Genomic DNA, 25,759 nt, shown 5'->3' with positions numbered 1-25,759 from the left:
GGATTCCCGTATAGGAGGGTGGGCTGGTTAGTTGGTTGGAGACGGGTCACAGATTGTGGTTATGCCATATTCTTTGTGTTTGTTGTGCTTTGCATATCTGTGCTGTGGGTTTGCCATCAGTTTGGACTTCCCCTTCTTCTGAGCCTATTGGGATATTTAGTTTTCTGTGACTCTTCCTAAAGTGATAGTTGCATAAAGTTCAGCTATGAACACCATGAAATTTGGTATTGATTGTTAGTGGAGTCCCTGAAGTGATTCCACCATGGCTATGTGCCAACAGACCAAATGGTAGGGCTATTCCCTAGGGAACAAGACAGCAAGATAGAGTCAAAACCTTGGTCATCTTTGGGCTCTATGAAACTGCCAAGGTAGGATATGAAACATCAGACCTACTGAAGTCTGTCATCTATCTATCTATCTATCTATCTATCTATCTATCTATCTATCATCAATACTACTATAGATGCCAGATCCTTCAGTGATTACCAGACACTCAGAAGTCAGAACCCCATACCACACTTACTCTAGAGGCCACTGGAGCCAAAGTTCCAGTCTCTCAGGAGACTCTGGGCACACTGCAGCTAAAGCCCTGCACTGACCTCTTAGACCCTGGGGATGGAGTTCTGTCTCAAAGTGTTCTGTAGTCACAGAGAAGCTAGGGGTTTCCTGATTGCCTGGTGTTCTCTGGAAGTCCGGTTGCCTGCTAATTTCTGGTCCTGCTGGAGCCAGAGACTGAACACAAGAGGTTCTATTGATGAGCCTTTTTTCCCCTGAATCCTTCACACGGAGAGGCTGACCACAAGGAAGAGGTTTGAGGTTGGGAGAGCCATTCTTGCTGCCTCGTCTCAACATAGCTATTGGGACCAAGAGAAGTCTTCTGGTCCCCTTTCTGTAGGGGAGAAACTTGATGTCAGGCGGTTTGGGGAGGCTCACCAGCATCCTTGACCCAGCCTTCTCTTCCTGAGAAGCTTTGAGGGCTGCACATACCCCTCACCCTGCCCTACTTCATCAGCCTGGTGGTTCTCAGTTCAGTACCCAGTGGCCCTGCACTTCATTTTCTAAAGTGATCATTTATTTGTACAGTTCCCTTGTGCTACAGCTAGAGACGGGTGGCCTTTGCAACATTACCTTCACCTCCAGGAATCTAGATACAATAGTGCCCATCTCTATAGCAACTTGGGCTGGTTTGTCATCCTCCTGACAATCATTAATTAACTTAAGGACCTTCCCTGGACCCAGCAATTTTGGGTTCAGAGGCAGCATTCTAATTTCACACTGGAAAGCAGAATAAACAAGTGTTACCACTTTAATGGTCAACATTAAGTTTATTTTCTCTGCCTGTTGAAGAATTAAGAGGCAGCAACAAAATCTCAAGCACAAAGGTAGCCAAGGGAAGATCTTAGATGTAAACAGCAAAATCAATAGGGGAAAAGCACTTTTACTGAAGGCAAATACATGCACATTCATACCTACAAATACATATGTGCACACACACAGACATTCAAACACATACATATGTACACAAGCACAACACACATGCACACACATGTACAACACACACATATCCATACACATGCACGCATGTGCACGTGCATACAGACATACATATACATACACAGAGTACACACGTACATGTATGCAGACACACAGGAAGGGACACTGAGAGAAACCTACCCTGCATAGTGGAAGGAGAATTTGAAAAGCTAAAACCGGGCCTCTCTCTCCCAGAGACCTGGGTGTTTTAATGGGCGTTGGTGGGCTGAGATGGGTTTCCTCCTCCCCTAACTTAGGGTTCCTCAGTTTAAACGAAGGAAAGATGATGAGCCTATGACTTTGGATAAAGGTGACCTGTGTCCTAGTCTGGGCCTTGGACTTGTGGGAACTGTTCACTATCATGGGAGCTGACAGATAAAGCCTGCTGTGTCAAGGGTGAGGAAGAAATAGGAAGATGGGCCGTCTTTATCATCTGCCTGTAGCCCCTTCTCACCTGTCTGTCAGGGGTCTGTCTAACTCCCGGTTTCTCAGTTCCCCCTCTCGGAGGTCACCCTTACTTCTGCCGGCATGTCAGGGGTGCATACTGCTCTAGATACTTGAAGCTGACAGGAGGAAGATGTAGGAGGTGGCAACAGTCAGTGTTTCCAAAAAGGGTCGGTGTAAGGGAAACTTTACTCATGGTGACAGCATGGAACGAGACAGCCATTTGATGCTGTGTGCCATGGGAGTGAGGCGGCACCTTTGGGATTCCAGGACCGAGACCGTTAGCACTACTACAGTTCCTGCAGAGAGTGCAGTGAAATAGTCAGGGCAGACTTCCCTCTTAAGAGGAAGAGTCAGGCAAGAAGACCACCCAAACAGCCCTGGCAGGCTCCGTCACAGGGGTCAGGCCGATAGTGTCTTCACCATCCTTGTCCACTGCAAGGTATACGCTGTGGAGGAGGTCGTTAATCTGGCTTGAGTTTGAGAAGCTTTCCATCAACTGGTTTAAGCTCCAAGAGGGTCCTTGGGTCTCTTCTGTTGCAGTCTCCTGGGGAACATTAAGAAGCAGCATCAATGGCATCATGATTAGCACACACCTTGCTTAGTAAGATGCAATGGCCAAGCAGGCTGATGCCGCACCGCAGCTCGAGGATGGAGTCAGAGAAATGGCCTTTTCCGCATCTGTGACTGATGAAATTTTCCTTACCAGATCCAAGTGTGACTGTGCTGGGGAGGAGAGGATGGCTCTGCTGTTAGTTTCCAGCTCACAACTAATGTGTAACTGCAATTGGCTGTTCCTTACATCAGACTCCTGCTGTCTTAGGGTTTCTACTGCTGTGAAGAGACACCGTGACCATGACAACTTTAACAAAGAAAACATTTAATTGTGGTAGCTCACTTACAGTTCGGGGCTTTGGTAGGCAGACATGGTGCTGAAGAGTATGTGTAGATATGCAGTCAACAGGAAATAGACTGTCACACTGGGGGTAGCTTGTGCATAGGAGACCTCAAAGCCCGCCCCCACAGTGATACACTTCCTCCAACAAGACCACGCCCACTCCAACAAGGCCCCGCCTCCTAATGGTACCACTCCCTTTGGGGGCCATTTTCTTTCAAACCAAATTTTACAGGAGAAATCAAGCAGCTGTCTCATTGACACTGCTCTCTCCACAATAGGCGCTCCTGGCCATGTACCGGATGCAACTCCTGATGGGGGGCTGACACAATGCTGCCCATGGACCAGGCAAAACTCCTGGTGGTGCTGAAACAGTGGGCCAAACCAGAATAAAATCTGGATTCCACTTTTGTTGAGGGAACACCAGACATCCGCATCTGACTGCCAGTCTAAAGAGAAATATAATCCCATTGGGTCTTAGAAGATTGCCCAGAAACACCTCAGGTCTCTGGAGAATCTCCCCTTATCCGCGAGTTTGAGACAGGGGATCTAGTAGCCTTTGTTTAATCAGGGATGGTGGGCAGTTAGGATGTGTTACAGCAGGAGCACTCTTTCAGAAGCTGCCACACACAGTAAACTCCGCTGTGGTGGGGATTCTACAAAAAACCGCTCAGGTAAAAACAAGCCAAGCAGGCAGGGTTGGGAGACTGTTTGGGCCATCCACCCGGTAGGCGTGGAGTCCGATTCCACAAGGGCGCCAAACGAAGACGGTTGCTTAAAAGAAATCCCACACTAGCTCAGAATTGAGAAATAGACGGTTATTTATTTAGGGGTAAACTCGCAAACCAGAATCCTCTGCTGTGATGGAGATCAGAAACTGAAATCCGCAATCGGATCAGAGGGAGAGGCCTGAAGAGAGAGCAGATGCGTGCTGTATATTGGCTTATATAGTATGAGAGGCCACGCCCCAGGGGGGGGGAACCCTAGCTGTAAGACTTCCTACAGCATGTTTGTATGTATGAATACCACATATGTGATGCTCATGGAGGGCAGAAGAGGGTGTTGGATCCTTTGGAACTGGAGCTGCAGATTGTCGTAAAGTGTCACGTGGGTGCTGGGAATGGTACCCAGGTCCTCTGAGAAGCAGCCATCTCTGGTCTCTGTACCGATCTCCTTAGCCCTTGCTTGTACCTTCCTGCCAGGTGGCCAGAATTAATCACTTTCCTTTTACTCTGAAGGCCACACGATGACCTGGTATGCCTTGCTGTGTGTGTGTGTGTGTGTGTGTGTGTGTGTGTGTGTGTAGTGCGCGCACGCGCTCCTTTACTCTAAATGAAAATGTTCTTCACCTGCCGATTCTGCTCCTGTGTCTCAGATTTTCCCTGCCGCTACCTGATTTTTTCCCTCTTGTCATTTAATTCTTTAAGTGGCAGAGAAAATGGACCTGATCCAGACCACTAGACGGTAACATTTTAAAGGGCTGGTGTCCAGGATGTCTACTGGAGACCCCCACTCATTCCTCGAGGGTCGTATAAGCCAAGCCAGACCTGAAAGGATAGGAAGCTGCAGCCAGTGAGCAGCCAGCACCCTTCTGCATCCTGAAAGGGAGGGGACACCACCACAGGCCGGCAGTCCCCGGTTCTGTGTTCTTCTAACGAGGAGAGTCCCCTTAGACACCGCTTCTCTCACTGGGACAGTGGTGCTCCGCCTTCCTAATGCCGCCACCCTTTAAAACAGTTCCTCAAGTTGTGGTGACCCCCCCCCCCCCCAACTGGAAAATTATTTTGTTACTTCATCACTGTAATTTTGCTACTGTTATGAATCATAATATAAATATCTGTGTTTTCTGATGGTCTTAGGTGACCCCTGTGAAAGGGTCATTTGACCTCAAAAGGGGCAAGACCCGCAGATTGAGAACTATTGCTCCACTGTCGTGTCGCAGGAAGAAATGGTTCTGGTGACGGGAGATCTGTGCAGAGACTGACCCCACCCTCTTAACCTAAAGCCTGGCTCCACAGGGCTCAAGGTGATACCTGATCCCAGGGCTAGGCAGAGGGACAGCCCTTAGGGAAATTCAGGAAGTCACTTTCCACCCAGACACACAAACCTGCATCTCCTGTCCTTTTCCTGTCTCTCTTGCAATCCTAAAAGAGAGAGCACTCTTGTTTTTAACCTAAAAACTAGAATGGCCATTAAATTTGTTCTCTCAAAAAAAAAAAAAATTTGTTCTCTCCTTTTCTAGAAACCAGGCGATTCTGGCCATTCTCCACGTATTGACAGACTCTGATTCCTTCCACTGCAATCATGGAAATCTTTTCTTTTTCTTCTTGGGGCCTCCACCCGTGAGGGTGATTTCTTCTGCTATATCCATGCCAATCTAACTTGGATGTTTGTTTGAAAAAGGCAGGCAGTGACTGTCCACATCTTGTGGGGACTTCATGTCCTGGGACAGTATGGGCTCATTTAGCCTGGAGCTGAGTTCATTCCAGGCAGGAAGTAACCAAGGCTTTGTTGACATTATCAGAAGTTACATCAGATCCTCAAGGTGGATTCCTTGGATTTTGTCACATTGTGTTTCATGATATATTGGCCGGATCATAAGAAGGACTTCAGAGTTTTCCCAGTTGTGTACCCCCAACACTGGCCTAATGACAATGGAGCTAACAATGAGATTTGCAGTAGCCCAGGGCCAAATACTGGGGAAGCACAGATCTCAACATGGACCCCAGGATAAACTGCCAGGTATGGGAAAAGCTACTGCCACATGCCCTTCAGCCAGGCTGGGCCCATGCGGGCAGGAGGCGGCGAATGCCAGCTCCTCTGGGTCCTAATGTCTGCTCTTTCCAGGTGGTGGTTTTCTGGGTGGTTGTTCTTTTCTGCTTGCTCCATCACTCCACATTTGTCTGGTTTTGTTTCTGCCCTCCAAAGCCCTGAACACCTTTGCTTTCGCCTCCCAGTTACAGTAACACCGAAAAGGTTCAGAAAAGCAAGAATATCAACAAACTAGGTCATATCGAGTCACATGTATTAAGGCTGGGCAAGGTAGGTCCCCCAAAAGCCAGCAAGAGTGAGCCAGAGACAGCCCCTGTTCCTGCTGTTAGAAGTCCCACAGGAGGACCAAACTATACAGCTGTCACATATATGCAGAGTGCCTAGGTCAGTCTCATGTAGTCTCCCTGGTTGTCAGCTCAGTCACCCACCCTGAGCCGCTACAAACCCTGCACTCTCCTAAACAAAAATGAAGGAGTGGATTGGGGTGTGGGAAGAAAGGGGAGATGGCGGAGGGACTGGGAGGAGAGGAGGGAGGGGAAACTGTGCCCAAGATGTAATAAAATAAATATTTTTTTTTAAAAGAAAAAAAGAACAGCCTGATGCTGTATGGACCTTTGGAATTCTTTCAGAGGTCGTGTGTGTGTGTGTGTATGTATGTATGTGTGTGTGTGTGTGTGTGTATGTGTGTATGTGTGTATGTGTGTATGTGTGTATGTTAGTGCTCTCCAGGGTACATGGTGCTGAGTGACAGCGAACAACTGGAGGAGAGTTAGAGGAGAAAGTAATATGGATTGACAGATGGAGAGACTGGACAAGGGATCAGGGAGAGCCTAAGGCAGAGGAAGCTCTCCCCTTTCTATCTTACCTGGGGCGGCACACACCTCCCCTATTACCTATAAGCCAGGAAGCTTATACCTGGCCCAGGGCCTAACAATTTCACACTAGCTATCACTTCCTTGCTCAGGGTACTGTTTGAGATGTGCTGCGGTCCCTGAGGGAAAGGAGAGGTTGCTTTAATTTACCAACCTAAACCACAGGGCCTTAAGCCGGTTTGTAACTAGGGGGTGGGACATTCTGGCCCTGGACCGCAGGCTTCTCACCTTCAGGTTAGAAAGGAGCAGTGTACCGATGGGAATGAAAGCCGCAGAATTATCCCAGGTAAAGTGAAACCTGGTGGGGACCCAGACCACAGACAAGGATAAGAATGAACCTCACACTGGGCGCTGATCAAACTGACTGCCCCTTCAGCTGGCTTGACTAAGCCTCTCAAGATGCTGGGATAGGGATGAGGAGTAGAGAGGACCCGCTGTCTCTCCCTATTTTGCTTTTGCTCTACAGAAGGCAATAGAAGCCTCTACAAGTCCTTCAGCTCCCTGCTGGCTTGCCTCCTGGACAGGTGGAATAAATCAAACTCCTAGGTTCTAGGAAGAAAAACTTTAGACTTTCAATTTGTGTGTGGCCCAAATGCCCTCTGGGGTTGGCCAAAAGCGGCCCCCTGGGGTAGACTCTTAATTATAATACCAGCATCCAATCAGAGCCATTTTGGGGGAGGGGAGTAAACAAAAGGGAAAGTCCCCTGAAATTCCTATGGCCAACATTTATTTCTCTTACCTCAGAGACCACCCAGAACTCATTCAAAACAATAACAAAACCCTGCAGGGCTGATGTGCAGACTCCAGCAAACCCGAATGCCAAATGGCTCCAGCCAAACTTTGTGATAATCAGCATGGATGGTATCTTTCTTATAGAGTTTCCAATATGGCTGCCTTCAGGTCACCCATGCTCTGTAAATAAGCCTTACAGATTCATTGGCCCACCATCGTGAGTGGGGGAGGGGGCGCAGATACTGCTTAGTCCCCTGGGAGAAAATTCCAGTGGCTTTTCTTCGGTGCTGGGGTTCAATCCCAGGGCCCTGTGTGTGTCTGGCAAATGTTCTGCCGTTGAGTCCCATCTCCACCTGCAAGCTGAGCCGTTTACTGCAGGCTGCATAACAGAAGCACCCTTTAATTTTTCACATGACCCAGGCTTCAGATTTGTGCAAAATCCAGGAGTTTTCTTCCTCTTCTGAGCCGGGCGTGGTGGATGGTGACACAGTAGGAGAACATTGGACCTGTGGCTGTGGGCGTCAACCCCTTTTGGGGTCAGCTGTTTATTGACATCAGTGCTGTCTTGGAGTAGAAATGAAGGGTGAGGTGGCTCCTACCTTCAGGGACACCTGGGCCATGAATTGTGCTGGCAGGAGAAGGTGACAGAAGGGGACCATACAGAGGAGCTGTTGGCTGCTTCCAAGCTGCCTCCTTTGGGAATCTTCTTCCTGGTTTATGATTCTCTCATCACTGGCTTCCGGTCCCTTCATGTTCTTGGGAACTCACACCTCCGGGCCATCCTGATGCTCTCTGATTTCTGCCACATTCCACTGTGGGGCTTTGCCTTGGGGAGTTCTGGGGTCAGATTTCTCTACATCTGTGAACTAAAGTATCATCATTGAAGAGAAGAAACCTAACTTCTAGAATCAAATTAGAAATACTTGGGGAAGAAAAGAAACGATGCCTGGGATTTGCTTCAGAACATTCTGGAAAGTGGGTCTGAGGAGAAAGCAGAGATGGCAGAATCAGGTTTGCCGAGATCCCTGTATGACACTCTGTGGGTGTCTAATAGTCTCTGTGAACATTTGAAAACCATGCTTGGCTTTCAAAGGTCAAGCCTCCAGTAACCACCACATTGAGAGAAGGGGATCTTTGGTTCTCTTTTGGAGAGTATCTGAGCACAGGTCTGGTTTAGAAGGGGAGGTTTTAACATCCTCCTGCACACTTGGAAGGTTGGAGCGCCCATCCATCTGAGGCTGGTCTGGGAGGTGGCAGGAGTGTGAGTTAGGACAATAGCAGAAACGGTGTGTCAAGATGTGCTGGTAGGGGAAGATGAGGCACAGCCCAACCCAAGAGCTGTTGGAGGCTGTGGGGTGACCCTGAGGAGGTCCTCATGATGCATTCCAGTTCGCCTGTTTGATTGCATAGGATGTAGGCCGCAGAGAGACACCAAATCAGGAGGAAATCATGGAGCTTTAAAACCAAACAAGTGTACCAGGTTCCTTCTACCTGCTCAGCCAGGGCAGCCAGGTCCCCCTACCTCTTGGCCAAGGCAGCACAGTCTTCACACAGCCTCAAGGTCTGACAAATCTCTCCACAGCTTCTGGCTTCAAGCAGCAAGCTAGGACACTTCTCGCGTCTGTCACATCTACTGAGGTTTGGCAGCAGCTTCTTTCTCCTGTGAAGACACCGACTCAGGTCTCTGTAGTAGAGTACAGAGGAGCAGGACACTGCCACTCCATCACAAAGAGGTAGAGCTTAATCTTCTCCCTTAATGTCTGAGCCAACAGTCGGCAGCAGAGGACACCAGGCCAGGCCAGCTCCCTGCTAAGTCTTGCAAAGCAACCTCGAGTGACCGTAAGAAGCCCTGTGCCCTGTCAGCCAGTTTACCTTCAGAAACCACATGGAGAGGCTGCATGGGCAACAGAGGTCTTGACACTGTGTCAGACACGGGCCAGCAGCCCTTGGTCCCCAGGAAAGATTCCTGGAGATTTCTGCTTGGGGGGATCTTGCCTGAAGTTCCATAAGAAAACCCCAAGGGCCACCCCGTGAGCCTCAGCAACTCATAGAACCATGGGAGCAACAAACACTTGTTGGCTTCAGACATTAAGTTTGAAGTGATTTGTTTGGCAGCCCTGTTCTGGGGAAAACATCTATGGCTTCTAGCTAATAGAAAGGTCCCTACAATAAAAAATAATCGTCCACTTTTGGTTCATCAACCAGGGCTCCCCGAAGGTCCTCCATACAGAAAGAGGAGGGAGCTACTGGCATTATTTAAAGATGCGTCAGACCCCAAAACTGCAACCTCTGTTCCTTTCCCACGTGGTTCTCACTTGGACAGGAAAGAGGAAATCATCCTGTATCCTTGGATGCCTCTGGACCTCATCACCAGCTATGAGGAAGCATCAGAGATCTCTCTCTCTCTGAGACCAGCCCTGGGCCAGCCTCCTAATCACCTGGAGCCAGTCCTGGACCTTTCTCCCAATATGAACTGGACTTGTCACTCCGGCCAGATGCTAAAACTAGACTTGTCTCTATAAGCTCAGGGCCTCTGGACCAGCTGGTCCTTCTACTCTTGTCCTTCACCTGCAGGAAGAAGGATGTCCCATTTCTGTTGAACGGTGGTCCAAAAGGACAGACGAGGAGACCAAAGTAAGATGGATACAATGGGGAACCCACAAATGTTGGCATCTCTTCATACCTTTTATAAGTCCATGAGGAAACCGAGGAAACACATTTGCCTCATAGGCACACAAATGTCACAGTGTGACCTAGGTTAGCCTGACAGCAATGCCACACCTGTCTCAGCCACCACACTGCATGGGACAGGCAGTTAGGAAAGCTGAGTATACACCGTGCAGCCATTGCTGTCATCCAGAGTGCAGAAGGAAGTATTCCTTCCTTACCTGTGTGCTGGCTTGCTAGCCAGGACAGATGCCAGCAGGTTTTCAAGGAACAAACATTTCTCCTATCTTAATTGAATCAAGTTATTTGGATTCCACCCACAATAGTGTCTGGGGAATGGAGTGACAAAGGAAGAGGTCACAGCCATGGCAGAGGATGGCGGTAGCTACTGAACAGAGGGTGGCTATATCTTTTGGACACATCCTGACTGCCCTACAGGTATTAACTGTAGGATGATGGGCCACGGGCTACTGTGCTAGAAATAGAAACTGAGCCCGTTGCCTCTACAATTTGCCTCAGAAGCTCTGTTCTCTCTGGTTCCTGGATACCACCCCACCATACTGGGGAAAGGACCACTCAGTCATCTGAACACATGGCTCAGCCTGTCTGCACACCAGAGAGGCCCAGAGCTTGGCGAGATTGTATATTTTTTAGTATTTGAAATCCATGTTTTATTGTTAAAGCTGGAGATGGAGAGGCAGGGAGCGAGGCTGGCTGGACTAGTAACGTTTCCTTGGAGACATTGATTTGATTTCAGTTCTGTACTGAAGGCCCTGGAGCCCGGTCTGCTTCATTTTACGTGGCAGGGAGAGATGTGCTCCCTTTTTCCCACGGCACCCAACCCTTTGAGAAGCGAAGCTGGAATGGGCAAGCATCGGGAACAAATATCAAGAAGTATCTGTTGCTCCAAAGTCGTAGTTTTCAGCTGTGGGTGATGACTCAGATACCTTGGAAGCCGCTACAGAAACAGACATGTAGAAGAGCAATGTATGGGGTGGGACCACAGCTCAGTGACTGAACCTTCGTGTGGCATGTGTGAGGTCCGAAGTTCAGTCCTAAGCACTGAGGACAAAAACTAGCCCCCTTCACACAAACAGTGAATATCCTTGCTTGATAGTTTTCACTTAAGTACCTCACGATGTCAGCTGCTGGTGGGAACCAAAGAAGTAACATAAATTAAAACAAGTGGCTCAGATAAAAAAAAAATGGAATGCCTACTGGGGTGATATTTCATTTGTATTTTAATAAATAAAGCTTGTCTGAATCTCAGAGTAAAACAGCTGCCCTGGTCAGCTGTACAGACCAGGCAGTGGTGACACACACCTCTAATCCCAGCAGCCACACTAGTTGTCATAGAAACTGGGTGGTAGTGGTGCACGCCTTTAATCCCAGCACTAGAGAGGAATATAAGATGGGAAGAGACAGCACCCACACACTGTCTCATTCTGAGATTTCTGGAAGCAGGATCGACATTTCGATCTGAGGTAGAAGTAAGAGTCAGTGGCTGGCTGTTTTGCTTTTCTGACCTTCAGGTTGAACCTCAATTTCTTTCTCTGGGTTTTTATTAATTGTGCTATAGCCTACTGAGATGGGGCCTCAGATTTAGAGACTGGAGACACTGGCAAAATAAAATGTGAGCCATTTAAACCACACCACCATGAATACAGTTTATGTAGTGTTGTAAAAGGAGGCTGCTCGTTCTTTCCTGGCCTCCCAGATCAGAATAATCACACAGAAACTATATTAATTCCAACACTCTTTGGCCAATGGTTCATGCATATTCCTAGCTAGCTCTTACATCTTAAATTATCTGTACATTCCTATTATCTGTATATCACCATGAGGCTGTGGCCTCCCAGTAAAGTCCCAGTGGGTGTCTTTTTCCTTTGGCAGCTACATGTGTCTCCCTAAATCTGCCTACTCTCTCTATGTATCTCTTTTAGCCTGGTTTTATTCTGCCCTGCCATAGGCCAAAGCAGCTTTATTCACTAACCAATAAGAGCCACACACATACAGAAGTACATCCCACATCATAGTTGTCAAGCAGTGGTTGTTTTTATAAATGTTTTTATTTAAGGACTGACTTTATTTTTAGTTATGTGCATGGCTGTGTGGACATGAGTGTGGGTGCCCAGTGGGGCCAGAAGAAAGCACTGGATCTCCTGGGGGTGGAGTCACAGTCATCTGTGAGCTGCCCAACATGGATCCTGGGAACTGAGCTCTGATCCTCTGTGGGGACAGTGTGCACTGTTAACTCTCTAGTCCTTGTTGTCTGTGGAGACAGTGTGCACTGTGAACTCTCTAGTCCTTGTTGTCTGTGGGAACAGTGTGCACTGTTAACTCTCTAGTCCTTGTTGTCTGTGGGGACAGTGTGCACTGCTAACTCTCTAGTCCTTGTTGTCTGTGGGGACAGTGTGCACTGTTAACTCTCTAGTCCTTGTTGTCTGTGGGGACAGTGTGCACTGTTAACTCTCTAGTCCTTGTTGTCTGTGGGAACAGCATGCACTGTTAACTCTCTAGTCCTTGTTGTCTGTGGGGACAGTGTGCACTGTTAACTCTCTAGTCCTTGTTGTCTGTGGGGACAGTGTGCACTGTTAACTCTCTAGTCCTTGTATCAACTCATTTCAATGCTAAAAAGCTCCATAGACTACAACTCCACAAGGAAGAAAATGAAGGAAAGCAAAAAAAAAAAAAAAAAGCCCACCAGACCTGTCTTGGCTACATGATCTGGTCAAGTGGCCTGAACAGAAGCACCCATGTGTTCTAACATGCTTTTAATGACCTTGACAGGATCTGGAGTTCCTTCTCTGGTACCCCTTCCTTATCCCCACCACTCCTGTCCAACTTAGCCTCACAGCCTGGGGTCTGCTTGGGGTGTGGCTTCTGGTCACCACTAAGGTTTGTGGAGTTCTTGCAGTTCCCAGTTCTTCAGTGTGGCTGCAGAGACGACTATCCAGGGACGGCCAAGGCACTTCTGGCCCCCAACCATAGAGAGCAAGGAATAAAACCTGTGGCTATTTTGAAGATGCCTCAGGAAACCTCTGTGGCAGGAGCTAGGCCACAGTTCATGCCCTGCGGCCAAGGAGTGGATCTTGGAGGCAGGAGATATGGGCTTAAACCGCACCCTACACTTCCTGATCGCTCCCTCCCCCTGTACATGGCAGCAACTCTGAGCGTCCAAAGTCTGGAGTCATCTTCCATTGGTGCTTCTCTTGCACATGGCACACCGACTCCATTAGCAAATGTCCTAGATCCCGGGCCTGATTCATCACCTTTGCTACCATCTTCGGTCCAAGTTACTGACATTCTGTTAACCATATGTCTTAAGCCAACCTTGGCCTTCCAGAGCTTGGGTTTTTTTTTAATTACTTCTTTGAAACTATAATTATATCATTTCCCACTTCCCTTTCCTCTTTCTAAACTCTCCCATATACCCTTGTTCTCCTTCAAAGTCATGGCCCCTTTCCCCATTAATTGTTGTTACATGCACACACACACACACACACACACACACATATACACATACATACATATTTATTCCTAAACACATAAATACAACCTGCTTAGTCTGTATAAGGTTACTTGTATTTATGGACTGACCATTTGGTATTGGGTAACCAACTGACGTGCTCTTGCCTGGGAATACTATTTCTCCAGATTTAAGATTCTTTAAGTCCTATAGTTCTTGGTATAGGGTTGTGGACCCGTGGTCTCTGCCCCTCAACAATCTCACCCCATCCACTTTAGCATGTCTGTTGTGGCTGCCCTTGTTTAGCTCATGTTCAAGCAGTAGTGTTGATGGACGTCATGGTTGTCTGACATTACTGTCTTACCGCAAAGTCCCTGCCCCCTCCTCGGTAACGTGCCCCGAGTCCTAGTTGTTGGAGTTGTAGCTGTACCTGATAGGACTGGGCTCTACAATTATGCATTTTGATTGGTTGTGGTTTTCTGTAATGGTTTCTATCTGTTGCAAAAAGTCTCCTTGATGAGAGGTGACGACCGCACTTACCTGTGGTTATAAGAACAAGCATTTGGGATGTAGTTAGCGGCGGTTGTAGATTCTCCCCCACAATCCATGACTTCACTAGCCCTGGGGAGCTGGTTAGGTTTCCAGCTCAGGAGGCACGAGCTTCCTCCTGTAGAGCGGGTCCAAAGCATACTCTTAAGCTAGCCGCCTGAGTGACTCTTTGAGAGTAGGTCACTCTTCTCAGAGATTCCTTCCTTAATAGCTGCCAGACTTTATTGTTGGAGAAACGATCTCTCACTGAAGCTGGAGTTCACCGATTTGGCCAGGCTGGCTGGACAGAGAACTTCACAGGACCCACCTGCTTCCATCCCCTGCCCTGGCCACCCCCAGGGTACATCGAGAGCCTGGCTTTACATGTGGCTCTGGGAAATCCCTATGCTTCTGTGGCAGGTACTCTTCAGCAATATCAATCATCTTTTCAGGGGCCTCCCTGTGTACCTTATTTAAAACAATGGCCCTCAGTCCAAACCCGAGACTCTATTTCATTCTGGGAGCGTGTCATGACTATATCTGTTGACCTGCCTATTTGCTAGCTTTTGTCAGTAGAATGTGTGTTCCTTAAAGAGAAAGTCAAGATAGTGCCTAAAACAGCAAATGCTTAGTAGATATTTTCTGACTTCCTAAAGCAAGGCAGTAGCAACAGAGACTCATGGGAAGTCTTCTGTTGGGATGTGTGGGCCCTGAAGGCCAAGGGTGAGCCTGGGGAGAGTCATTTTCTGCAGAGGGAAGAGTGATATGGAATCAATTAGGAGGTAAGGCCAAGTTTAGTGCAGGACATCGGTGGCACACTGGGACAAGGGTCTTGGGTGCCTTCAGGTAATGTGCACAGAAGCCCCATGCAGAAGTTTATGGCAATTATTTGATCAATTCTTCCAATTGACACTCTGTAAATGGAGATTTCTGTCCTGCCTGATCCCATAGCCATTCAGTCCCAAAGAAATAGACAGAGCTTATATTAATTATAAACTGTTTGGCCTATTAGCTCAGGCTTATTATTAACTAGCTCTTACAACTTTTAAATTAACCCATAATTCTTATCTGTGTTTAGCCACATGGTTTGGTACCTTTTCTTCAGTGCAGCATTTTCATCTTGCTTCCTCTGCATCTGGGTGGTGACTGCAGACTTAAGCCATTATTCTTCCCAGAATTCTCCTAGTTTTGTTGTCCTGCCTATACTTCCTTTCTGGCTACTGGCCAATAAGTATTTTATTAAACCAGTGAGTGACAAATCTTTATAGGGTACAAGAGCATTATCCCACAGTACTTCCCCCTTTTTTCTTTTCAAAATGAGAACTCTGAATCTAATCTCCTTTGTCTAGCTTTTTTCCTGACCATTGTCAATAACAACTTGTAACTAACACTCTAAACAGACAAACATCTATAATTAATTTTTTGGGAATGTGCGTGTAGTTTTCCAGGCTACTTCCTGCTGATTAGGTTCCTATAAAATTATCAGCACCCCCAAAGAAAATTTAGGATTATGTTTCCTGACTGGAATATTCTGTGAGGATTGATCATCTTGGCCAGCAGTCCTGAGGCTGTTCTAGATGTAGAACTCAGAGGAAACTGCAACAGAGGTGCTCTAAACATTGGATCACCTGGGCCATTTGTTCCCATTGGAGATTTTTAGGGGGTCTTCCTTGATCAAACCTGATTTTTCTTAACCCAGAATGATTCCACAGCCTCTCATTTCCTGTGGAAAAAAAGCAAAACCTCTTCTTCAAAGTAACATATTTTTTTACTTGAATTTTGAAATCAAGGCATTTTCAAAGTATATATGTTAGATTAATCCAGCAGCATTGATAATCAACTTTAAGCAGGTATTGCTTCTTCCTCAGCAGTCAAACAATTCAAAGACAACACAATATCATACAGTATCCAGATTTGCAGGGAGCCGGACAGAATCGCCATTACAAGATGGCGCTGACATCCTGTCCCGTTGGGAGCTGTGTGTCCCCTGCTTCCCACATGCGCAGTGGATAAGGGCCCTTGGACCTATCCCGATGCAGTCTGGTGACAGCTGATGGTGGCAACCAATCACAGGGCGACCAGTGTGCCTACTCCCTATATAAGCAGCTGCTTTAGTGCTCTCAGCCACTCTGGCTTCCTGCTCCCCATCAACCAAGAGGCACTCCATTAAAGCGCGATCTGAGAAGAATCCTCGTGTGGTGGTCGTTCTTCCTCACTGGTCGAGAAGTTCGCCGCACAGATTCTTTGTGTATTTTCCATCTTTATGTAGCTTTGTAAAAAAATCTGTTTTTTTTTTTAATTTTTAATTTCTGATTTTTTGAGATGGTTTCTCTGTGTATCTTTGCTGTCTTAGAATTCACTCTGTAGAGCAGGCTGACCTTGAACTCATAGAGATCCACCTGCTTTTACCTCCCAAGTGCTGGGATTAAAGGTGTGTGCCACCATACCCAACTACTCTCTTTCTTTTTTAAAGGACTTTCTTTATCCTTTTTCTTTTCTCTCCCAAGGCTATGTATATTTTCAAACATGTAAACTGTTTATGTAGATGGAGGCTGCTCATTCATTTCCTGGCTGCCCAGACCTGAAATAATTACACAGAAACAATATTAATTGTAACACTGCTTGGCCAATCACTTGCACATATTGCTAGCTAGCTCTTATATCTTAAATTAACCCATTTTCATTATTTTATAATTTACCGTGAGGCTTGTGGTTTACCAGCAAGGTTCTGGCTGGTGGCTTGCGTCTTTCTCCTCCAGCACCCACATGGCACCTCTGACTCTGCCTTCTTTCTCCCAGCATTCAGTTTATTCCCCCCCCCCCCCAGCTTATTCTGCTCTGTCAGAGGCCCAAGCAGCTTCTTTAGTCATTAACCAATAAAAGCAACACATACACAGAAGGACTCCCCACATCACGTTTAGAATTTTTTTTTTTTAAAAAACTGAATCTGTCTTTACTGTATAGCTAGCTCTATCTTTTTCTGAGCATGTGTGTTGTTACTCTGTTAAGCCTCCCAACACCTCAGTCTACATAAAAGCAAAAACATAGGCAAAAATTTAGTCAAATCCAATTATCTCTAAACATTGGAAATCAAATGAAAACTTTCAGAAATTTGGAGGGTGTTTATTAAAAACAATAACAACCAACCCATCTGTATTCCATGAGAGTTGTGAGCTTACAGTGTTTGCTGGAAGTAGGCTGGTGGATCACAGCTTCCTGAAAGACTGAGGCAAGATGATCATAAGTTCAAGGCCCACTGGGGCTCTAGAGAAAGTTCAAGGACAGCTGAGGTAGATTATGGGAGACACCATGTCAAATTTTTTATAAAGTAACAGGCCAGGTGTGGTAGTTCATATCTTTAACCCAAGCACTTGTGAGGCAGAGGCAGGAGGATCTTTGTGAGTTCAGGATCAACCTGGTCTATACAGTGAATTTCAGGATGGCTAGAACTATATCTTGGAGAAACAAACAAACAAAAGCACCAAAAACTATCAAGAGAGTAAAAATACACACTGGATGAAGTGATTCACACCTATGATACTGTGGTGGTTTAAAAGAAAATGCCCCAAAGGGAGTGGGCACTATTAGGAGGTATGGCTTTGTTAGAGTAGGTGTGACCTTGTTGGAGGAAGTGTGTCACTGTGGGGGTCTCCTTTGCTCAAGCTATGCTCAGTGTGGTAGATAGTTCACTTTCTGTTGTCTGTGGATCAAGATGTAGACTCTCAGCTCCTTCTCCAGCAGGTTCTCCTGCATGCTGCCATGTTTTGCCATGATGATAATGGACTAACCATTTGAAACTGTAAGCTACCCCAATTAAATGTTTTCCTTTATAAGAGTTGCTGTGGTCATGGTGTCTCTTCACAGCAATAGAAACCCTAACTAAAACAAATACCATTACTCAGGAGATTGAGGCAGGATTGCTGTAAGTTCAAGGGCAACCTGAGCTACAATAATGAGTTTCAGGTCAACTTTGGCTATAGTATAAGATCCTGTCTATATCAAAAAATATGGAAACACAATTCACAGAATGGAAGAACTATCTGCGAGTCATTTATAATGGCCTGGTATCGAGATTGTGCATAGAATTCTTACAACTTAATGGTAGACACATCATGAATTAGATATAGGAAAGTATCTTAATAGGCATTTCTCCAAAGAAAAACACGTGCCTGTGTCTGTGTTGCTGGGAATTAAAACACCCAGGATTGCCTGTGTACCAAGCAAATCGTTACTACTGAGCCATACTCTCAGCTATAAAGAGATATACAAATGGGTATTAGGCATTAGAAAAGATATTCAGTATTAATAGCCATTAGAGAAATGGCAAAATTACAGTGCAGTACCACTGAGCACCCACTAGGATGATGGTAGCAAATTAGAGAGCTTGTTGACAAGGGTCAAAGGGACTGAAGCCCCCTATCTCTGGTGGGAATGTAGGGCAGTACAACTCCTTTGGAAAACAGTTGGATAGTTCCTGAAAACATTAAACAGAACCATCATCTAACCCAGAAATTCCTCTCCTACTTCTATACCCGAGATAACTGAAAACACATGTTTCTATAAACTAATACACAGACGTTCTTTGTATTAGCCAAAGATCCATCTCTGTAAGAATGGATAAACAAAAACTGATACTTTTGAACAATTAAATGTTACTTGACCATAAAAAGAATAATAAATACAACATGAATGATCTGAAAACATTACAGCAGATGAAAGCAGTTTGTGTTGTATGAAATCATTTATATGAAGTGTCCAGACAGGAAAATCCTCAGACAGTAGGCCTGTGGTGCCAGGAATCAGGAAGGAGAAATGGAAAGTAATTCCCAGGCAGTATGGAGTTTTCCATTGGAGATAATAAGAATATTCTGGAATTAGACAATGGTGATGTTTACATAATTTTTTGAATATATATCAAAGCACTGTATTGTATACAGTATTGTACTGAATGGATATTATGGTGTTTCAACAAAAAATGTTAGGGAAACTAGTTATTACATAGGAGTTATGAATTGAATTCAGTGCCCACGAACTTAAGGGCATGTGTTAAGGCTTCTAAGCCTTGCTAGGCAACACGGTCCCTGGGAACTGTCTCAGGACCTCATAGAAGAATGGCTTCTTTTGAGGGTGCTTTAAGTATCTGATATCAGGGTGAGCTGGGTGTCTGATATCACAAGTGACTGTCCTGGACACACATTCATCTCAAAGTGACCCAACCACCTCTGATTCTGTCACTATGAAGATTTTGTCATAGTCTCAAGCTTGTGTTCTGTCTTCTCTCAGTCGAAACCATTTCCAGGTGGTTCCTCAGCTTTTCCATGGCTGCATACGGCGTGGCCTGTGGAGCCACTAGGGAATATATGATAGATAGATAGTATTGCTTGGGCTAAATGTGGTACTTCACTTTTGCTTCCTGATATCTTATCATGGGTCTTTTTGCTTGTTTTGGGGACAAGGTTTCTCTGTGTAGATTTTTGTGCCTCTCCTGGAACTAGCTCTTGTACACCAGGTTGGACTCGAACTCAGAGATCCACCTGCCTCTGCCTCCCAAGTACCAGGATTTAAAGTGTGCGCCATCACAGCCTGGTGATGGGTCTTACTAAAAGTCCCAGAACTATCCTTCCCCGAAGCCTTAAACAGGGTAGATTTTATCCTCTTCAGCTCATCTCTCCATTCACCTGTCCAGCATTTATCATCTACTTATCTATCCATTCATAAATATTAATCCATCTATACAACCATCTATCCATCCATTCATATACACAGCAATTCACTCATCACCAATTCAACTTGTAATCTTGGGGAAGAAAGTTCTCCATTTATTTTTGAAACTGAAATGCAAGCAAAACAAAAGAGCCCCGGCATGAGGCAGTCCAAAGGCTTGCTCTGCTTAGGGTAGTCCAGAGGAGTGGACTGGAGCCTTTGGGAAGGCTGCTTAGAGATTCTAGGAAGTGGCACCAGAGTGGGAGAACTGTAATGTCTGCCTGCCCACCCCTGCCTTTGAGAGCACGCCAAGATCAGGCTTCTCTAACTCTCCTCTTTGCTGTCTTCCTCAGGGGTTCTTCAACCTTCTTGCTTCATCCAAATCTTTTCTTTTTTTTTATTCCAGGGCCAGCACAATTTCTGCCTCTCAGAATCATGACACTTCCTCATCCCACAGCTATCCACTCACTAAAAATACATTCATAGCCTTCTCAGGGTCAAGTCAAAGGCAAATAAGACGTAGTGCCTGCCTTTATTCCCCAGGACAGAGAAGACGGATGCGGCAGCAGCTATGGGGCAGCATGCTGTATCCCCAGGACTGCCCTGACTGGGCCAGATCATGGAGGCTGGGTTCAAGCGCTGTAGAGCATCATGCTTTCTGGATGACGTGTCCTATCTCTGCAGCTGGTAGTAAAGGACGGTCTTGTTCCAGTTGGGCAGTCTTTTTCCAAACCTCATGTTGAAATTTAATAATCACTGTAATAAGATTAAGAGCTGGGACTTCCATACGCGGTTGTCATGAGGGTCTGCTCAAGAGACTGGGCTGATTGTCCTGGCGTGCATTAATAATCGAGACAAAGTGTTTCTGATAAAAAGATTAAATTCAGCTCCACAGAGGCTCCCTTGCCCTTCTGCCTTCTTCCATGGCCAGGGCAGCCAGAAGGCTCACAAAAGACATTACCACCTTGAGCTTGGACTTTAAGGCCCCAGAGTTGTGAGGAAAGAAAAAATGTGCTTTATTAATGACCACCTGTAGTATTCTGTTAAAGGCTTAAAGAAAACGCAGGTAGCAACCCCATTCATGAGAGTTCTACCTGCATGTCCTAATCAACCCACAAAGGCCCTGCTTCCCAATATAATTGATTCCAGTGGGGGTAGGATTCCAACTTATGGATCTGGAGGGCATAAAGACTCATGACATCCAAGTTCTGCCGTTAGGGCTGCATCCATCCGCGCTGTCTTCTGCGCCCAGAATGTAGGGTGGTGTAGATCGGCACATATGAAGAGCGCATGACCGCCACACTTCCCCACCTATCTTGGAGAAGAGTGCTGGGAGACTGCCAAGGCATTATGAGTTTCCAGGAAGGGGGCTCACCTGAGTCCCCAGAGGAATGACATCAGATTTTGGAGCTGGAAACCATGGCCTACTCTAAGATTTTTTGGGTATGATAACTGCTTCAGTCTCCAGACAGCAAGCAGAGAGAAGAGGTTTTCATTAGGATTAGGTTGTAAGCACCTGTTTTACTGACATTTGGGTTGAAGGGAGTCATGAAGTGCTTAAGAAGCATCCAACACAAGGGAAGGACTAGGCAGGGGTTAGTATGTTATTTTAATAACGATGCCACCTTTCCACATGTTCCCTGTCTGTGCAGACATGGATGGCATCTTGGGCTTAGCCTTCTAATATTCCTCAGTTACTGCCAGAAATATCTGACTAATGAACCAGTTCTTTGAGACTATGTGAATAACACCTACATGAGTCAAGGGCTCCCCTCTAGGGTTGAGGAAAGAGAAGAGCTGAGAGCTCATCTGAGATGGCCTTGATGATAGTCTTTAGGATTGTTCAATGCTGCCAGCCTCCTAAGGAGGCCTGTGCGCGAAGTGCAAACTGCCTGGAACTACTAACACAGTCCATTTGACCCTTCCCAGGGATAGGTCATTAGATCTTGAGGGACAGTTACTTTATCATCATAAATGCAAAGAATGCACTAACACGGTCCTAAAGGGAAGTCAAATCCCAGGAGCCGGGTGACCTCAGTCACCTGTGACACCCTCACCCCTCCTGCTGGATGACCTCAGTCACCTGTCCCGACACCCTCCCCCCTCCTGCTGGGTGACCTCAGTCACCTGTCCTGACACCCCCCCCTCCTGTTGGCTGACCTCAGTCACACCCTCACCCCTCCTGCTGGCTGACACCCTCTCCCCTCCTGCTGGGTGACCTCAGTTACCTGTCCTGACACCCTCACCCCTCCTGCAACTTGGTTTTGGTCTCTCACATCATTCATCCTGGGGAAGAAATCACTCTGCGCTCTGACTTAGCTCTGGGGTGTTTGATCAGGATGTCATGGTCCCCTTACAAAATTGATCAGAGACTCTCACCCACCAGGTTACCTTCCACTATGAGCCTAAAATCAAATGGCCCTTGCGCCTGGGGAATCAGTGGTCTTTCCACAAGAGGAAGACTCTCAGAGGATTGTCTTCTCTCTAGAGAAACAGAGAAACAAAGCATGACATTGGTCCCTAGTGCACGGATGTGGGAAGCCAGGATGGTGCTGGGCCAGCAACCAGGCATGGATGATCTCTAAATGGCCACCACCTTTATGTGAAGTCACTTTCCTTGCAGAAGCAGGGCCCATGTGAGCCCCTTTGGATACATCGGCCCTGTGAGCCATGGGGATCTTGTGGAAAGACTGGGCCTGGTAAAGACTGGGCTGAGTCAGTCTTTAACAGCTGAGTCTGTTAACATTGGAGCATGCTGCTCCTGTCCAGTGAGAGGAAACAGTAAGCTTCAACAGGGCCTCCTCCAAATGGAATACCTCTGGGCTTTGTATTTTAAATTCTCATTGTGTATATCCATTGTAGATGGTACCATGTTACATAAAGACATTTTCATACAAGTATATATGTTTTGAGAATATTCTGCCATTTGCTCCTGTTTAGTTTAGTTAGTGTGGTTGCTGTCTTGCTGAGACAGTGGTTTACCTCACAGATCAGGCTGGCCTGGAACTCACTACACAGCCTGAGCTGATTCTCGGGCCTTGGGTATCTCAGGCATCTGCCGTCGTATCTGATGTACTAATAAGTTTCTGGAGCTGCCCTTTACAAGACATGGTTTTATGACAGTTTCTTAGCATTTAAAAGATCAAATGTCTCCAAAAAATTTACATCAGTTTAAAAAACCAAATAGCTCCTGGGTTGTGGAAGAGGCCTATTGGGTGGTGTGCAAATGAGGACATGAGTCACCCCAGCTCCCATGTGGAAAGCCAGACATGGTGGCACATCTGCATAAACCCAGCGTTGTCGGCAGGGACTGGTGGCACATCTGTATAAACCCAGCGTTGTCGGCAGGGACTGTTGGCACATCTGTATAAACCCAGCGTTGGCGGTAGGGACTGATGGCACATCTGTATAAACCCAGCGTTGTCAGTAGGGACTGGCACATCTGTATAAACCCAGCGTTGTCGGCAGGGACTGGTGGCACATCTGTATAAACCCAGCGTTGGCGGCAGGGACTGGTGGCACATCTGTATAAACCCAGAGTTGGCGGTAGGGACTGGTGGCACATCTGTATAAACCCAGCGTTGGCGGCAGGGACTGGTGGCACATCTGTATAAACCCAGCGTTGGCGGCAGGGACTGGTGGCACATCTGTATAAACCCAGTGTTGGCGGTAGGGACTGGTAATGGCTGGCCATGGTCCAGCTATTCTGAGTGCCAGTTCCAGTGAGAGACCCTGCTTCAAAAGCTACAGAAGGTAGCGATGAAGAAAGACACCTTACATTGACTCATTGAGTTCGGGCCTACAACCCTCCCCCTGCTGCCCCACACCTGAAAATACACACGGATACACCACACATGTGCAAAGATGGGCAATTTCTCCTTTCCTCTTTTCTCTTCCTTAGTCAGCGACCTCTTTCCCTGTCCTTACCCCAGCCTGATACAGATAAATGTATATTTAGAAAGAAATTTCCCCACCTAAAACCACTCTGGCTCTTCCCCGTGACAATGGAATTTGTCCTGAAGGAAGTGGGTTGCAAGGCTTCCTGGTCTACCACACTGTCCTGGGACCTAGTCTGACTGACCCATCAGGATGGACTGAAACCCCCTGGAACCACAAGTCCAGATACACCTTACCTCTGTTAAGCTGTTTCTCTCTGGGATTTTGGCCACCATGAAACAAAATAACAAATACACCCTCTTCTGTCCTTGCCCCAATCACAGTCCCTCTGGCCTTCAATTCACCCCATGCTAGAGGAAGCACACAGATAAAAGATTTCAAGACATGTCTGATGGATGGCTGCGCAGGGAGATTGGCCTTATGTGAGAGCATCCATCCCCTCTTGCTGAGATAGGCCACTCTGAGGATAGACTTCAGATGCTGGGGCAGAGCCAGGCCAGCTGTGGGGAGCTGTACCCCAGCCAAGCAACTGAATGTCTGCTTTCAGGCGGTCTGAGGAGCTGTTAGAACCCTCCGCCTCTGCTGCTGAGGCCGCTGTGTCTCTTCCAGTCTCCAGGAAAGGTCACAGAGAGAAAGATTCTTTAGTTCTGGCATCCCACACTTGGTACCGCATCTTTGTATGAAAGCCTGTAATCGATGAGCTTGTTTACTCCGTCAGCCTTGAACGGAGTTGTTCAGAAACCTCACAACACTGAAGGAAGCCTAGCCAATGGAGACGCCTTCTCTGTCAACTCCACCCACAATAAGCAACATTATCATTCAGTCTAGTACCTACATTAACTAACCCCACTTATCTGCCTGTGTGTGTGTGCACACACATGCATGCATATGTATTTCTAGAGTCTAGGTTTGGATGCACAGCCCCCTAGGTTCCTCAGGCTCTGTTAGAATCACCCACAGGAGGTGAGGCTGAAGTTGTCCAATAGGCTGTTTCCGCTCCAGGCCAATGCCACTATTATTGGTGCTTCATCTGCCTTTAGCTGTAATACGTCCTTATATTCCGAGACTCTTCCATAGCCACATGGCCATCTTTGGAGCCTGAGTCTATAGACACACTCTCTGGCCACTCCCAAATACTTTCACCAAAGCCGTGTGTGGTACCTGTGGGCACAGGGGAGGGACAGCCTTGCAAAGGCTTATCCCCTTGATAAGATTTCTTGAAGCAGAATGTCATGTTCTCGCCACTTTAAAAGACTGCTGTACTTTGTTCCGAATGGCCAAATACCACAAACACTACTCAGGTTCAGGGTTGTGTAATGCTGGCACTCGGAAGGCTGTGTGCGTGGAGAGACAGTCTGCGTTTGGAGGTGGAAGCCTCAGCGCTCAGATTCCAAAGAGTATCCAATCCTTCTCAACTTTTGAGGTGTTAGGCAAGCATGCCCCAGCTCTGGAGCAGACTGTTTGCAGCATTCAATACACACGTGTGCACACACTTATGCACACATGAGCATTGTTCAGCTGAGACACCAGGGTCGGTAGGTTACAACAGCCTTCCAGTCCCTGATCCCTTTTGACTTCTGTTGTGCAGATATGCACTCTGACTGTGCAAAGTTTGATGCAACAGCCGAGCTCTTACACGTTGAGGGAGAGGTCCTTTTGTGTAGTTTTACTGATGCTGGTGTAAGGGAATATTCATGTTCAGCCAGCAATACTGTGGAAGGGCAGGTTTGCGGGTGCCCAAATCCTGCGTGCTGGGAGACAGGCTGCCCTTTGCTAAATACCTGCGGGGTTCTGGCGGCACAGATTATACTGCAGTGGTGTGGCTCTCACACGGAGGCTGGAACAAGTCGCCTCACTATGTAAACGAGCAACTGGAACATAGAACTGTAGTTTTTAGTAATCATTTTCGCCAAACATTTTAAGCCACTGATTTAACTCAAACGACGCCCAGAAAGACTAGCTTGTGGTCACGCAGGAAGTTAATAGCCAATCAGGCAGGATCAAGACCCTCTTTACAGACCAGTTCTAACTAGAGTTATAAATTCCCTCTACTCTCAGTGAAGACTGGAATTTTAGTAGTTTTGCCAGAGCAGATGTTAGAGAAGATCAAGGCAGTAGGTAAGATCTTTATGACAATCCCTGTCCAGCTAAGGATTTTTACACGGTATGCATTATTGGTTGTACGTATTACTGGTTGGATTTTAAAGTGGGCGAGTGGACGGCAGCGATACCAGAGATGAGGTTTCA

General features: G+C 46.7%; 1 protein-coding gene across 1 annotated transcript in view; it reads right to left on the bottom strand.

The window, feature by feature from the left end:
• Positions 1-16,313: 16,313 nt before the first annotated feature.
• The window catches only part of Vwa8 (von Willebrand factor A domain containing 8), a 322,040-nt gene continuing 312,594 nt past the window's right edge, over positions 16,314-25,759 (bottom strand). The window contains exon 45 of the mRNA XM_041665254.1: positions 16,314-16,493. Coding sequence (XP_041521188.1) covers positions 16,469-16,493 — 25 coding nt within the window. The 3' untranslated portion in view covers positions 16,314-16,468. The remainder of the gene's footprint in view (positions 16,494-25,759) is intronic.

Source organism: Microtus oregoni, unplaced genomic scaffold (genome assembly GCF_018167655.1).
Source record: "Microtus oregoni isolate MIOR12 unplaced genomic scaffold, Mior012 000001F_ref0000356, whole genome shotgun sequence".
In the NCBI taxonomy this organism is placed as follows: domain Eukaryota; kingdom Metazoa; phylum Chordata; class Mammalia; order Rodentia; family Cricetidae; genus Microtus; species Microtus oregoni.
This window is presented reverse-complemented; position numbering and strand designations above follow the sequence as displayed.